The sequence below is a fragment of the Megascapheus bottae genome, chromosome 24 (genome assembly GCF_031878675.1).
Source record: "Megascapheus bottae isolate mThoBot1 chromosome 24, mThoBot2.hap1, whole genome shotgun sequence".
Lineage (NCBI taxonomy): Eukaryota > Metazoa > Chordata > Mammalia > Rodentia > Geomyidae > Megascapheus > Megascapheus bottae.
Window position 1 is genome coordinate 1,423,888 of NC_143532.1, and position 12,443 is coordinate 1,436,330.

Sequence of the window (12,443 nt, forward strand, 5' to 3'; positions counted from 1 at the left end):
CCAGCTAGAGGATTTGGAGTTCTCTCCAGGTTTGCTTTCCCTGTCTCGTCAGACTGCACCACCGATCACAAGGCCTCTCCTTTAGCTGTTGCTTCTGTTTGCCCCATTTTTTCCTTCCTTTCTTTTTTGTGCTGTTTGTAACCTGCCATCTGTGGGAGCCTTCTTTCCACAGGGTCCTTCCTTCGTCCTTCACCCCTCCCTTGGGCCGTGGCTCTCTGCTCCCTGGGATGGAATAGCCAGTGGGGTTTTTTTTCCCTGTCTTTTTGTTTTTTTGGTATTGGGGATTGAACCCAGGACACAGCACTTGATAGGCGAGCGCATTGCCACTGAACTACGTCCCAGCCCTCGTTAGTTGTGTGAGGGTGCAGCGGGGGCCTCCTCTTCTCCTCCGCTGCCTTGTTCCTTTTGGGTGAGTGGCTGCGCTGCTCGGGGGAGTAGTGAGAGCCGCCGTGCCGCCACGGCAGTGCGTTTGTACCCAGCATGGTGGCTAGAGCAGGGGCAACCCCGCACTGAGAGAGCCTCTTCTTTGGGGGCCTGTCCCCAACGGGCAGTGAGGGAGTGGGACTGAGTGTGAGCGCACACTTGAGCTGGGAAGCCTGGAGGGGACAGCACCAACGTGGGGCACCGGCGCCCGTCACCCGGGGCCTCCTGGGTGGCAGTCCCCTCTCTCGGGAGCATGTCGTGGTGGACACGAGACCCACGTGAGCATGAATGTGGTCTGGCAGTCGTGTCGCCTGGCTGCTGCTGTCTGTGTCTTGGGGAGGTTAGGCAGAGTGTGGTCTGGTGGTGGAGATGGGCAGTGGGTGGCAGGGCTTCCTCTGTGCACGTGGGCTTGAACATTTCAAGCTGGCAGGCGAGGTATTGCGGCCCGTGGCCCCAGCGTTTGGGTTGCTGTAGGGTTTTCCTCCGCTCCTCCTCTCGTGGGTCCAGGGAGGACGTGACTGAGCCCTGCGGTGTGACCTGGGAGCGCCCGAGGGCCCCGTGGCAGGGCTGAGGCTGGGGTCTTGGCTGTGCCGTCTCCATGCCTGCTCCTGGTGGAACACATGTGTGGTCTCCATTTTGGAAAATGACCTGAACCTCATCAATGGCTTCTGGGTTTGGGGCCAAGTGTGTATCTTGTGTTTCTTTTCGTTGGCTGCCTCCTGTCCTCCTGCATGGCTCGTGGTGGCCTTTCCAAGTGTGTGTGCAAGGCCACGTGCAGAGAAGGCCCTTCCAGTGTGCAGGAGACAGCAGACAGGAGATGCCTAGGCTGGAGGGAGCTGCAGGCCTCCTGCTTCCAGCAGCCCCCGGTCCTCAGAGCCCTGTGGAGCCCTGCACACTGGCACTCTCTTCCCCTGGGAGACTGCCGCTGCTCCTCGGAGGAGCCTCGCACCCTCCTGGGCCGAGGGCTGTAGTCTGGATGCATCTGCCATACGCCTGCAGCAGCCTGGGCCCTTGCTTTCTGGGATGGGCTGGCCTCTGGAGCCTCGTGGCTCTGTGCCCAGAAGGGCTGGTCTTGAGAAGGCACGCCTGGCACACACAGGCAGTCGAGCCACGAGTGATGTTTCCGGACTGTGGAGAGCATACTTGAACTCCACCGGGATTCAACACTTGGTTGGTGTTTGGGCAAGAACCAGTCAGGAGGAGCGTGACTGGGCTGAGTGACCGGCCTTCCTATGTTGCACGGGGCGAGGGGCGGGGGCAGATGGGGGGCACAAAGTTCACCTCTTGCCAGTCACATCGCAAGTAAGCCCCTGTAGGCAGTAGCTCTGGATGTGTGCGTGGGGGAGAGCGGGGTCTGACTCTAAGGCTTGTTGGTTTTTCTTCAAGGTCTTGTGGTCTGATTCTTCAGTAACGTCCGTAACCAAATCTTCCTCAGAAGTGACGGAGTTTATTTCAAAGGTGAGGTGATGAAACACTCGTCAGTCAGGTTGCCGTGCTGCACACAGAGGTGTGGCCCCTCACTCCTCTGCTTCTCCTCTCCTTCAGCACAGGTGCCCCCGGGCAGAGCCCACCATGAGAGTCTCGGTCTGTGGCCAGTATGCTTTTTTGGTTTTGTTTTTTTTGTTGTTGTTGTTGTTTTTGGCCAGTCAGTCCTGGGCTTGAGATCAGGGCCTGAGCACCGTCCTTGGACTTTCTCAAGGCTAGAGCTCTACCACTTGAGCCTCAGCACCACTTCCGGCTTTTTTCTATGTATGTGGTACCGAGGAATCGAACCCGGGTCTTCATGCATGCTAGGCAAGCACTTTAACCACTAGGCCAAACTCCCAGCCCTCTCTGTTTTGTTTTAAATGGCTCAACAAATTACATTTGGACAAAGTTCTACTTTAAACAAATACCTCTTTGCCTCTCTGTGCACTATGGGTGCACACAGGAATCATGGATACACCAGGAGGCCCCCCCCCCGACCCCTGACCGTGGGCTCGTAAAATCCAGCCCAAGCAGGCCATAGTAAGGCCCCCCTGTGATATCAGTACTCGAGGCAAGAAGATGGCAAGGTCTTGCTTCCCGAGCAACACTGATTCAGAAAATCACAGTCAACCGAGATACACCCGAGATCACTGAGTGTGCGGGTCACACGCAGGATGATGTCTGCTTGGCCCACCAGGCACTGGGAGTGCCAGGGGCGCAGACCCTGTGTTGAGAACAGTGACTCTTCCCCTGTGCCACCCCCTCGTCATTCTGACAGGACCTTGACCTGCTGCTGGCCTTGGGTCTAGGTGTCCATGCCTGGGCGGGGGTCTTCTTCCTCCAGGGCTCCCACCTGGTCTCTCTGGTGTTGGGGGCATCCTGCTGTGGAATCACCCCTTGACCGAGCGTGTTGGTTGCCCATCTTTTTTGCTATCCCTGTGGTGATTTTGTTGATGGATGGATGCATGCATGCATACATGTATGTATTTTGTCCTGTGCCTTGAACTCAGGGCCTGGATGCTGTCCCTGAACTCTTTTGCTCAAGACTAGCACTTTACCACTTAGAGCCACAGCACCCCTTCTGGTTTTTCTGCTGGTTAATTGGAGATGAGTCTCACCAGCTGGCTTTGAACCTTGATTGTCAGATCTCGACCTCCTGAGGAGCTAGGATTACAGACGAGAGCCACCAGCACCCAGCTCTCCATAGTCCTCTTAGTCCTGGTCTAATACCATTCCAATGTCTGGGTCACGTCTGCCTGGTTGGAATGACTGTCCTGGCAGTAGTTCCCCCCCTCCTACCGCCCCAACCCCACCACCCCAACCCCACCTTCCTTGTGTGTGCTTGGTAAATCTGGATGGAAATGTTGGAAGGAGACTGAATACTAGGGAAACAGCATGTGTAGGGCTTTGAGTCAGTCCAGACAGATGTTGCAGGCAAATGTCGTCGCCATGGTTACCCTTTCAGGCACTGCCAAGTGGTGGGTTGTGGCTGTGGCTGCTGCCGCCGCCGGGGCCTAGAATTGAGCTGGGCATTGCAGGGCCTTCCAAGGCCTGCTTATTCAGGTCTCGACCATCCTGTGATGCCTGAAGAGTTCTTTTTTTTTTTTTGCCAGTCCTGGGCCATGAACTCAGGGCCTGAGCACTGTCCTTGGACTTTCTCAAGGCTAGAGCTCCACCACTTGAGCCTCAGCACCTCTTCTGGCTTTTTTCTGTGTATGTGGTACCAAGGAATTGAACCCGGGTCCTTGTGCATGCTAGGCAAGCACTCTACCACTAGGCTAAACTCCAGGCCCTCTGAAGAGTTCTTGACTGCTTTTGTGTGGAGGTTCTAGATGCAGACTCCACCTCCCCTCTCCCCCTTTCTCTGGGGTTCTTCCAGACCCTGATGGCATAGGCAGGCAAGTATTGCCCCTGCCTCTCCTCTGGGGACTGAGGGTCTTTGAGCAGTTATCCTCACTCCTTCCCATCCCCAGGGCACCTGTGCCACCCGAGGCCTCTCTCCCTCCTTGGAAGAGAGCTTGGGGGCTGGGGGAGGGTGTCCCTGTACGAGTTCCTTTGGTAGCTGGCCTTGCAGCTCAGCTCTCTGCCATTTGGCTGTGGTGAGGCTGTCCTCTGGGCCTTCCGTCCCTCCCAGGAGCCGGGGAGGTGCCGCTGTGCTTCCCCAGAGCTGGCCCTGTAGCCCCTGCCTGAGCCCTGCTGGTAGCTCTCCTGTCTTCTTCAGTTATCTCAGCTTCACCCAGAAGAGAATGTGGACAAACTCATCCCGTGCTTGGCTGGCTCAGATTCCTTCTATGTGGCGCGAAACCATGTGGATCTGGATGCGGGCCTGAGGTAGGCGTGGCTCTCCCGGGCTCAGGCCAGCAGGGTCCCCGATCACCTCCAGGGCTCGGGGATGGTTGGGGAGTAAAGGGAGGTTTTGTGTGGCAGACTTCTTGGTGAGGTGACTCTGGCTCCTCTGCCTGTGAGGGTGGACATGAACAGTGACGGTCGTCGAGGAGAAGGGTTCTCTGCAACATCATGTTTGCTCGCCCACAGTGCCCATGGCACACGCACACACACACTCACTGCTCACACACTGATGCCCCATGGGCGCTGCAGTAGCGGGCCTGGCCGAGGGTCCCCTCCGCAGCGCAGGAGTCCCGCTGGGCTTGTGGCCACCATGTGGGCCCTGGGAGGGAGAGCGGGAGGAGGCAGCCTGGACGGAGCTGGGGCAGGGGAGGTTAGTTCGTGGCGCCTGCTCAGAGTGTCTCAGTGTTGGTTAGCACTGATGAAACCTTTTGTTTCGTTTTAGATACTTGGCTTCACTGCCTTCTCACATACTGAAAAATGACCATGCTAAGAGGTTTTTCAGCACCTCTTCCCCTACCCAGCAGCTTCAGAGTCCAGGTAAGCCTTTTAGATGACAAAGTAAAAGTAACAGGCTTTACTGCCAGTAAGTCCTCACCAAGCTTTCTTTCCCGTTCACAGGTCCTGGCAACCCCTCTCTTCCTAAAGTAGGAACCATGCTGGGCGTGTCTGGAAGGTGAGAAGCCTTTCTGCGGGTCCACTCCCGGCCTTTGCGCTCTGCGCAGGTGACCAGCCATCCCCAGTCGTTAGTCTTTCTGTCTGCATCCTGGACAGTGTTGAGAGGGGAACCAGGAGGACATGATTCCAACTCCCTGCATGTCCAGACTTAGGGTTCTCTCAGCGTGGTGGAGTCAGCTCTCACGTGGGCTTTGTCACCATTGTCTTCTTACGTAGAAGCCACAAAGTGTGGGGCTCTGGTGGCTCATGTCTCGGATCCCAGGAACTGGCAGGAAAGTGTGAGACTGCCTCCAATACGCTGCTCGTAAAAGCTTAAGTGGAACTGTGGCTCCAGGGGTAGAGGCCAGCCTTGAGCGGAAAAAGCTCAGAGACAACATCCAGGCCCTGAGTTCAAGCCCTGAAACCAGCACTACGAATAAAAACAAACAGTTCAGGAGAAGCCGTGAAGCAGGCATGTCAGCCACCTGTCTGGTGTCTGTGTGCCTGGAACACACAGCGGTGTGCCTGTGGGGCACGTGGGAAAGCTGTGCCCTCCTGTGGGGCACGTACTTGGAGAAGCTCTGTGAAGGGGCAGGGCAGCGAAGGAGCGCTGGGGAATCTCCCAGTGTGAGTGTGAGGAGCTAGAGACGGGCAGGCATCTGGCCAGGGGCAGGGTGTGTGTGTGTGTGTGTGTGTGTGTGTGTGTGTGTGTGTGTGTGTGTGTGTGTGTGTGTGTGTGTGTGTGTGTGTGTGTGTGTGTGTGTGTGTCTAGGCGTGAAGGGGCAGGGTGTGTGTGTGTATGTATCCAGGGATGAAGGGGCAGGGCGGTGAGTGTGTCCAGGCATGGCCGCTGGTCTGAGGACACCTCCAGCAGAGGTCCCTGATACCATTGCCAGCCCTGGACAAGTCGCCTCTGCCTGTCCCCTGCCTCGCAGGCCTGTGTGTGGAGTGGCTGGCATCCCATCTGCACAGAGCGGCACTCAGCACCACCTGCAGCACTCTGCCGGCATGGCCGCCGCCTTGCCCCACTGTTCGCATGCAGCGGGCCCAGGCCCTGCACTGGCCTACCGGGCCCAGGTGGACGCCTCACCCACCATCCTGATGCCACCCAGTCTGCAGGCCCCACAGCCCCAGGAACAAAATGGAATCTTAGACTGGCTGAGGAAGCTGCGTTTGCACAAGTATTACCCCGTCTTTAAACAGCTCACCATGGAGAAGGTGAGTCGGCTGCTGGCCTCATTCCTAGAGGGATCGGGGGCCGGGTAGTAGGGCGGGAGGACAGGGAAGAGCTGTGGTGGCGGTGGGTTGGTGTGGTGGCCGCCTGCTGCGGGAGCGGGTCACAGCACGTTACCTGGCTCTTGTCGGTAGCTGGCATCTGGACAAGTCACTGGGTGAAGTGTGGGTTCCAGCGCCGCACACCCCTCCTCTCCACCTTCTCTGTGAGAGGAGCAGGCCGGGCCCAGACCGCGATGGCCAGAAGAGTGGGAGCTCTCCCCGACTCGGCCGCACCGAAGGGCTGGACGCGGCCGAATGAGCAAACGTTCAGCCTTCTGCCCTCTTACTATAAAGACTTCGGATGAAGGGAATTGTTTTTCGTGGTTAAAATTGTGAAATGTTTTGAATCTTGATGTTACTGACCTATGGGTATTTGAACTCCAGACTCCCCCTGCTGGACAGAATGGCCTCGGGGCTCTACGTTCTTTTTTAATTTATTTTAGTGCATACACACTATCCTTGCTTTAGGATTTAACCGTCTTAGAGGTGATTCTGCTAGCGGTGGCTAGTCACGAGGCTGCGGGAGGCAGCAGAGCAGGGGCGCCGCAGCACCTTGGGCTCACTCATGACTGCCACCACCTGTCCACCCGCAGCCTCTGCGCCTCTCGTGAGGACCTGCTGCGTGTGGCAGGCGCCTGAACAGACCAGGCTCCACTGCAGGGACGCCTGGACTGTGTGGATGGTGGTGGATGGGTTAGGTTTGGTCTCTTACTGTGTTTCAGTGTAGGGCAGTGTTTTGTTTTCAATTTTTTGCCAGTCCTGGGCCTTGAACTCTGGGCCTGGGCACTGTCCCTGAGCTCTGCAGCTCTACCAGTTGAGCCACAGCACCACGTTACTTTGTGATTTGTTTCTCCTAAGTTCCTGAGCCTTACTGAGGAAGATCTGAATAAATTTGAGTCCCTCACCATGGGAGCAAAGAAAAAACTCAAGACTCAACTGGAGCTAGAAAAGTGAGTATACAGCAGGGGCAGAATGCGTGTGTGTTCCTGCCTCGTGGGGCTCCTGCCATAGAGGAGGCAGCTCTGGCGTCAGGGTCGTGTGCGGGTGGGCTCAGACCGTCGGTGCCCTTGCTCCTTTCTTCCTTCTGTTTGACAGGGAGAAGTCGGAGAGGCGGTGTCTGAGCTCCACGGCCCCGTCCTCTGTCCCCAGCAGTGGAGTAGCACGAGTTCCCCCGACCAGCCACGTGGGGCGCAACAACCACACAGCAGGTAGGCACGGCGGCTGCCATGCCGGGCCTGCGCAGGTGTGCCAGCCCTTGCCCGTGTTGGCATCTCCTCTTCACGGGTGCCCGCCCGTACGAGCACTTCTGGACAGCGGCCTCTGCTTCCACACCCTGGGCTGTGTGGTTCAGTTGTCGTGCGCAGCACGCTCTGATGGTCCTTGTGATTGTGACCTCGGTCCTCGAGGACAGGAGAGTAGACATGGCACCGTTACTCAGGCTGACGGTGAGGGCCTGACCTCTGTGCGGAGGGTGTGAGCCAGACGCGGTCAGGACCCTGTGGCTGGCTCTGCCGGCTCTGGGCCTTGTGCTCGCAGCACTTCTCTCTCAGGGAACGGGGACAGTGTCTTGATGGGTAGAGAGTTGGAGGAGAGCTTCTCCAGGAGAAGCGCCCACGTCTGCTGTGTGTGGCTGCTTAGGGAGTCGTTGCTGCCCTGCTGCCAGCACTGGTGCTGACCTGTATCCTCTGCCTGCAGAGCTCCGTGTGGAGGTGGAGCCCCCACCTCGCCAGATGCCCCGGGAAGGCAGCTCCTCCGAGTACTCCAGCTCCTCCTCCAGCCCCATGGGCGCGCAGGCCCGGGAGGAGAGCTCCGACAGCGCTGAGGAGAACGACCGGGGTAAGTGTCCCTGCCGCCGAGGCTGCGCCCCGGTGCTGAGGGGCCCCTCCCGTGTGGCCCAGGGGTGGTGGGCTGCCTGGCTGGGGGCGGGGTTTTGCCCCAGGTGTGGGGTGCCCCCCCCCCCCGCCAGGCAGCCCTGTGCTGAGGGCCCCTCCCTCTGTGTCCAGGCGTGGAGGTGCAGGCCGAGGCTGCTGACAAGGAGAAGCCCGTGGTGCTGCTGAGTCACTTCCCCTCCAACACCGCCAGGCCCACGGCCCAGGTCCTGCCGGTGCAGAACGAGGCCGGCTCCGGCCCCGCAGGCCACCACCCTCTGCCTCCCCAGCTGATGCCCACAGCCACACACCTGGCACCCGTTCGAGTGCTGAGTTCCGTGCACAAGTCGGACCGCGGCAGCGCCGACGTGAAGCTCCTCTCGTCTTCCGTGCACTCGCTTCTGTCCTTAGAAGACAGGAACAAGGGGCCCGGTCCCCGGAGCGGTACCAGAGTGGACAAGAGCTTGGGCAGTGTGACCCTGGATGCCCTGCCCTCAGCGGTGCCCCACCCCCCCGTGCAGGTCCTCTCGGGACTTGCGGAGAACAGCTCCGTGTCACCCACAGTCTCTTTTGGTCCTCGGGCCAAAGTGGTGCCCGCCACCGCCCTGGATAGGGCGCTGAAGACAGCACCGCAGCCGGCCCTGGCCGTGGAGACCAGCTCTGCCCCGGCCGGGACGCCCGGCGCTGTGCTGCACGTGGCCCGGCCGCCCATCAAGCTGCTGCTGTCGTCCCCGCCCGTCCCTGCGGAGGCTGCCCCCGGGCAGCCCTCCTGTCCCAACAGCGCGCAGCTCAGCGTGGCCCCCGCCCTCGTCAGCCCCCGCCCTGCTCTGTACACAGCCAACACCAAAGTTGCCTTCCCCGCCGTGAGCAGCGTGCCCGTGGGGCCGCTGCAGGGCAGCTTCTGCGCCAGCAGCAACACTGCCTCCCCCAGCAGCCACCCCTCCACGTCCTTCGCCAGCCTCGCCGCGCTGCCCAGCTGCCCGGCGCCCAGCTCCAGCCCCGCACTCTCCTCCGTCCCCGACAACACCTTCTACAGCGGGGGCGGGGGCGGCTCCACAGGCAGCCTTCCCGCGTCCAGCCAGAGCCACCACCACCACCACCAGCACCCGCCGCCCCCGCCCCCGGCGCCGCCTGCCCCCCCGCCCGGCTGCCTCGTGTGCACCTCCTGCGGGTGCAGCGGCAGCTGCGGCTCCAGCGGCCTGACCGTCAGCTACGCCAGCTACTTCCAGCACCCGTTCTCGGGCCCCTCGGTGTTCACCTTCCCCTTCCTGCCCTTCAGCCCCGTGTGTGGCAGCGGCTACGTGGGCGCCCAGCAGTACGGGGGCTCCAGCTTCCCCGTGGTACACGCTCCCTACGGCGGCAGTGTCCCCCCGGAGCCCGTGCTGGCCGGGCAGTCCACCTTCACGGTGCCGCCCGTGCAGAACTTGATGGCCGGGGCCGCGGGGCTCTACCAAAGCCAGGGACTGGTGGCCAGCAGCAATGGCTCCAGCCACAAGAAGGGCGGGAACCTGTCCTGTTACAACTGCGGGGCCACGGGCCACCGCGCCCAGGACTGCAAACAGCCGTCCATGGACTCCAACCGGCAAGGTAAGCCCGCGCTGCCCCGGCGCTTGCCACCCTGCCGGCAGAGCGCCACAGTCGCTTGGGTGTTTGAAGATGAATCACTTTTATTCCCCTCGGTCTTGGGCCTTGAGCTCAAGGCCTGGGTGCGTCCCTGAGCCTCCGTGCTCAAGGCTTGTGCCCCAGGGGCACTTCTGGCTTTTTCTGAGCGGTTTATTGGGGATAAGAGTCTCCCAGACGTCCCTGCCTGGGCTGGCTTCGAGCCGCCATCCTCAGGTGTGAGCCGCTGCAGCCTGGCAATAAGGGCTGTGTCGGACGTCCCAGCTGTCGCTCAGACGTCCCAAGGAGGTGACCGCGGGAGCCCAAGGCTGGAGCATGGGGGACCCGGGTTCCCGCCACGTCCCACAGTGCCCGGTGCTGTCTGCCCCACGCTGCCTGTGGCTGTGTGCTTCCCACCTGGCTTTCCGTGGCCTCACCCCTCGCTTCCTCTGCTGCCTGGAGTCAGTCCCCAGGTGTCTGGTGCCTTCCCGACACCAGCTTTTATTCTTTTGGGAATAAAGAAAAGGTAGACGTCGTTAGTTCTGCTCCCCTTGTTGAGAGGCCTGGTGGGGAGGGGAGTGCGTGGGGTCCCTCCTAGAGGCAGGCTCCAGCTCCCGAGACCACTCGTCCTGCTCCCCGGTACCGAGCGGCGCAGAGCCTGAAAGGAGGCTGGCGGAGGCTCTCTGGCCGTGTCCTCCTGGCGTGTGGTCAGGACTAGAACGGCAGGGCCAGCCAGCGGTTTGTGTGTGTCTGCAGTGATTCCAACCTGACCTCTCTTTCCCTCTCTCTAGGTACTTTTAGGTTGAAATACGCCCCTCCGGCAGAAAGTCTGGACTCCACAGACTGATATTTTTCTCTGGCAACAGAACATTATTAAGCCATGGAGACATAAGGAGAAGTAAATACAAAACTGAGAAGTCTAGTTGCTGTTGAGCTTAATACTTTTAATCCAAAGGTGCTTTATTTTACTAGACTGGATAGAACATCTAGCGTAGAAGTGCATCAAACTCAATCTTATTGCCAAAATCCTAGACGGGAGCTTGTGTCAGGACTCGCCTGGGGCCTCTCCAGGGCCGGAGCGCTGGCTGCCGAGGCCTCCTTGTCCAAGAGCACCCCCTTGCTGCTCCTTCTAGGCTCACACTCAACTCCAGGGCAGCTATGCAGTCCGGACGGAGACCCCCGGAGGGCCCTCCACCGCCTGGTTAGGGAAGATGTCTGTCTGTCTTGTTTTTCTCCTAAAGTGACGAGGCACTGATCTCTGGGATTCTAAGGATTGCACTACAGAGGAATGTACCTGGCGGCAGCGGCGGCAGCAGCCCTCTGCTCTGTGCGCTCTGGGAGACAGACGCCCAGAGAGCCGTCAGGGCCAGACTCCAGCCACGCCACTCAGCGCCACCACCAGCAGGCTGCTTGACTGAGCGCACCGCAGAGGTGTTGGTTAGCACGCTTTCCCTTCTTCAAGCACTTGTAGCAGTTCCAGGCTTTCAGTTGGTTTTTTTTTTTTCCTGAAAATAATAAACCCTACAATAATAAATAGGAATAGTTTACTCTCAACAACTTCCTTTCTAAGGGTCCAAAAGACCATCCCTCCTCCGCCCGCCGGTGGCTCCGAATCTGTGCTCTCCACCAGACAACCCCTGCAGGATACGGGAACACCTGGCTTTGTGAGCTGTCGGAAGGATGCTCTTGTTAGGAAAGCCAGCGCGTTGTTGTGTCCCTTGGGGGCTCCCAAGGACCCCGCCCGGGCTTACTGCTGACGGAGCCACGCTTGAGGCACAGACATTTCAACACTAATACAGTCCTGTGATTTATAAGCAGAAGATTTGAAACTTTTCTCCTGTCAACTTCCTTTGTATTAAGCTGTGTATTTATAGTTAATTCCGTTAAAAATTACCTAGAAAACTTCAGTAGAAAGAGATGAGACTCAGAGAAGCCGCTCGGCCAGCACAGCTGGGGCTGCGTGAGGTCCTGACCTCAGCAGGAAATCGCAGTCCTGTGGGTTTCTGCTTTTCCCATTGGGACGGAAGCATTTTGGTTCAGAATTAGGAACTTCAGTCTTCAAGACAAAAGGGAAGTTTCTGCTCAGTAACATCTGAAATGCTAAAGCCTTCGTTGTTAAGATACTGATGGGTGAGGTCTTGCCGGGAATTTTCCAGTTGAATACTACGGAGAAGAAAACTGCAACTCTCAGACCCTTCTTCAGACCGGAGGACAACAGTGGCATGCCAGATTGGTGTGAGTCAAAAGAAAGCTCTAGAAGGCGTGTGGTGCACTAACTAAAGCAGAAAGTTGTTACATTTTTAAATGAAGGCTTTTAGTAGGGTTTTGTAGTATTCTTTTAGTAGTTTTATTTCTATGCAATGCAGAATTGATAGCCCTGTATTCTCTGTTACTGGCACAGTGCTCCACGAGTTTCTGAAGGACGGGGCGTGGACCAGAGCTGAGCGCTAGACACGGACCTTGGCGTCACAAACACTACAGCACGCCGGACAGGACCTGACTGACACAACTTTGCCTTAAAGAGTCCCAGACTGGAGTTTGTCGTGTTGTGTTAATAAGGAAGACTTCAACTGATGTTTACGATTTTAATATTTCTGAGGGCCGTTACAGTGGCCTGGATATGTGCTGAAAGCCAAACTTTTAAATTTTTGTTTTTTTTTTTTTTTTAAACAAAGAAATATTTTAAATAAATCCTATTTCAACACAGTGAATTGTTGGAGACTGTCTCATAGCAGAAGAAAACAATCATATTTAAGTTTTTTGTCTTAGTCGCTAGCCTTTAGCTGCGTTGGTGTTAGAAGTTAACAG

General features: G+C 58.1%; 1 protein-coding gene across 1 annotated transcript in view; it reads left to right on the plus strand.

Annotated features, from left to right (window-relative positions):
* Zcchc14 (zinc finger CCHC-type containing 14) overlaps positions 1-10,946 on the plus strand; it is a 45,797-nt gene extending 34,851 nt beyond the window's left edge. Inside the window, exons 4-13 of the mRNA XM_090357165.1 lie at positions 1,810-1,881; positions 4,112-4,221; positions 4,682-4,776; positions 4,858-4,912; positions 5,829-6,111; positions 7,027-7,118; positions 7,264-7,376; positions 7,864-8,004; positions 8,172-9,623; positions 10,427-10,946. Of these exons, the coding sequence (XP_090213291.1) occupies positions 1,810-1,881; positions 4,112-4,221; positions 4,682-4,776; positions 4,858-4,912; positions 5,829-6,111; positions 7,027-7,118; positions 7,264-7,376; positions 7,864-8,004; positions 8,172-9,623; positions 10,427-10,482 (2,469 nt within the window). The 3' untranslated portion in view covers positions 10,483-10,946. The remainder of the gene's footprint in view (positions 1-1,809; positions 1,882-4,111; positions 4,222-4,681; positions 4,777-4,857; positions 4,913-5,828; positions 6,112-7,026; positions 7,119-7,263; positions 7,377-7,863; positions 8,005-8,171; positions 9,624-10,426) is intronic.
* Positions 10,947-12,443: the final 1,497 nt, after the last annotated feature.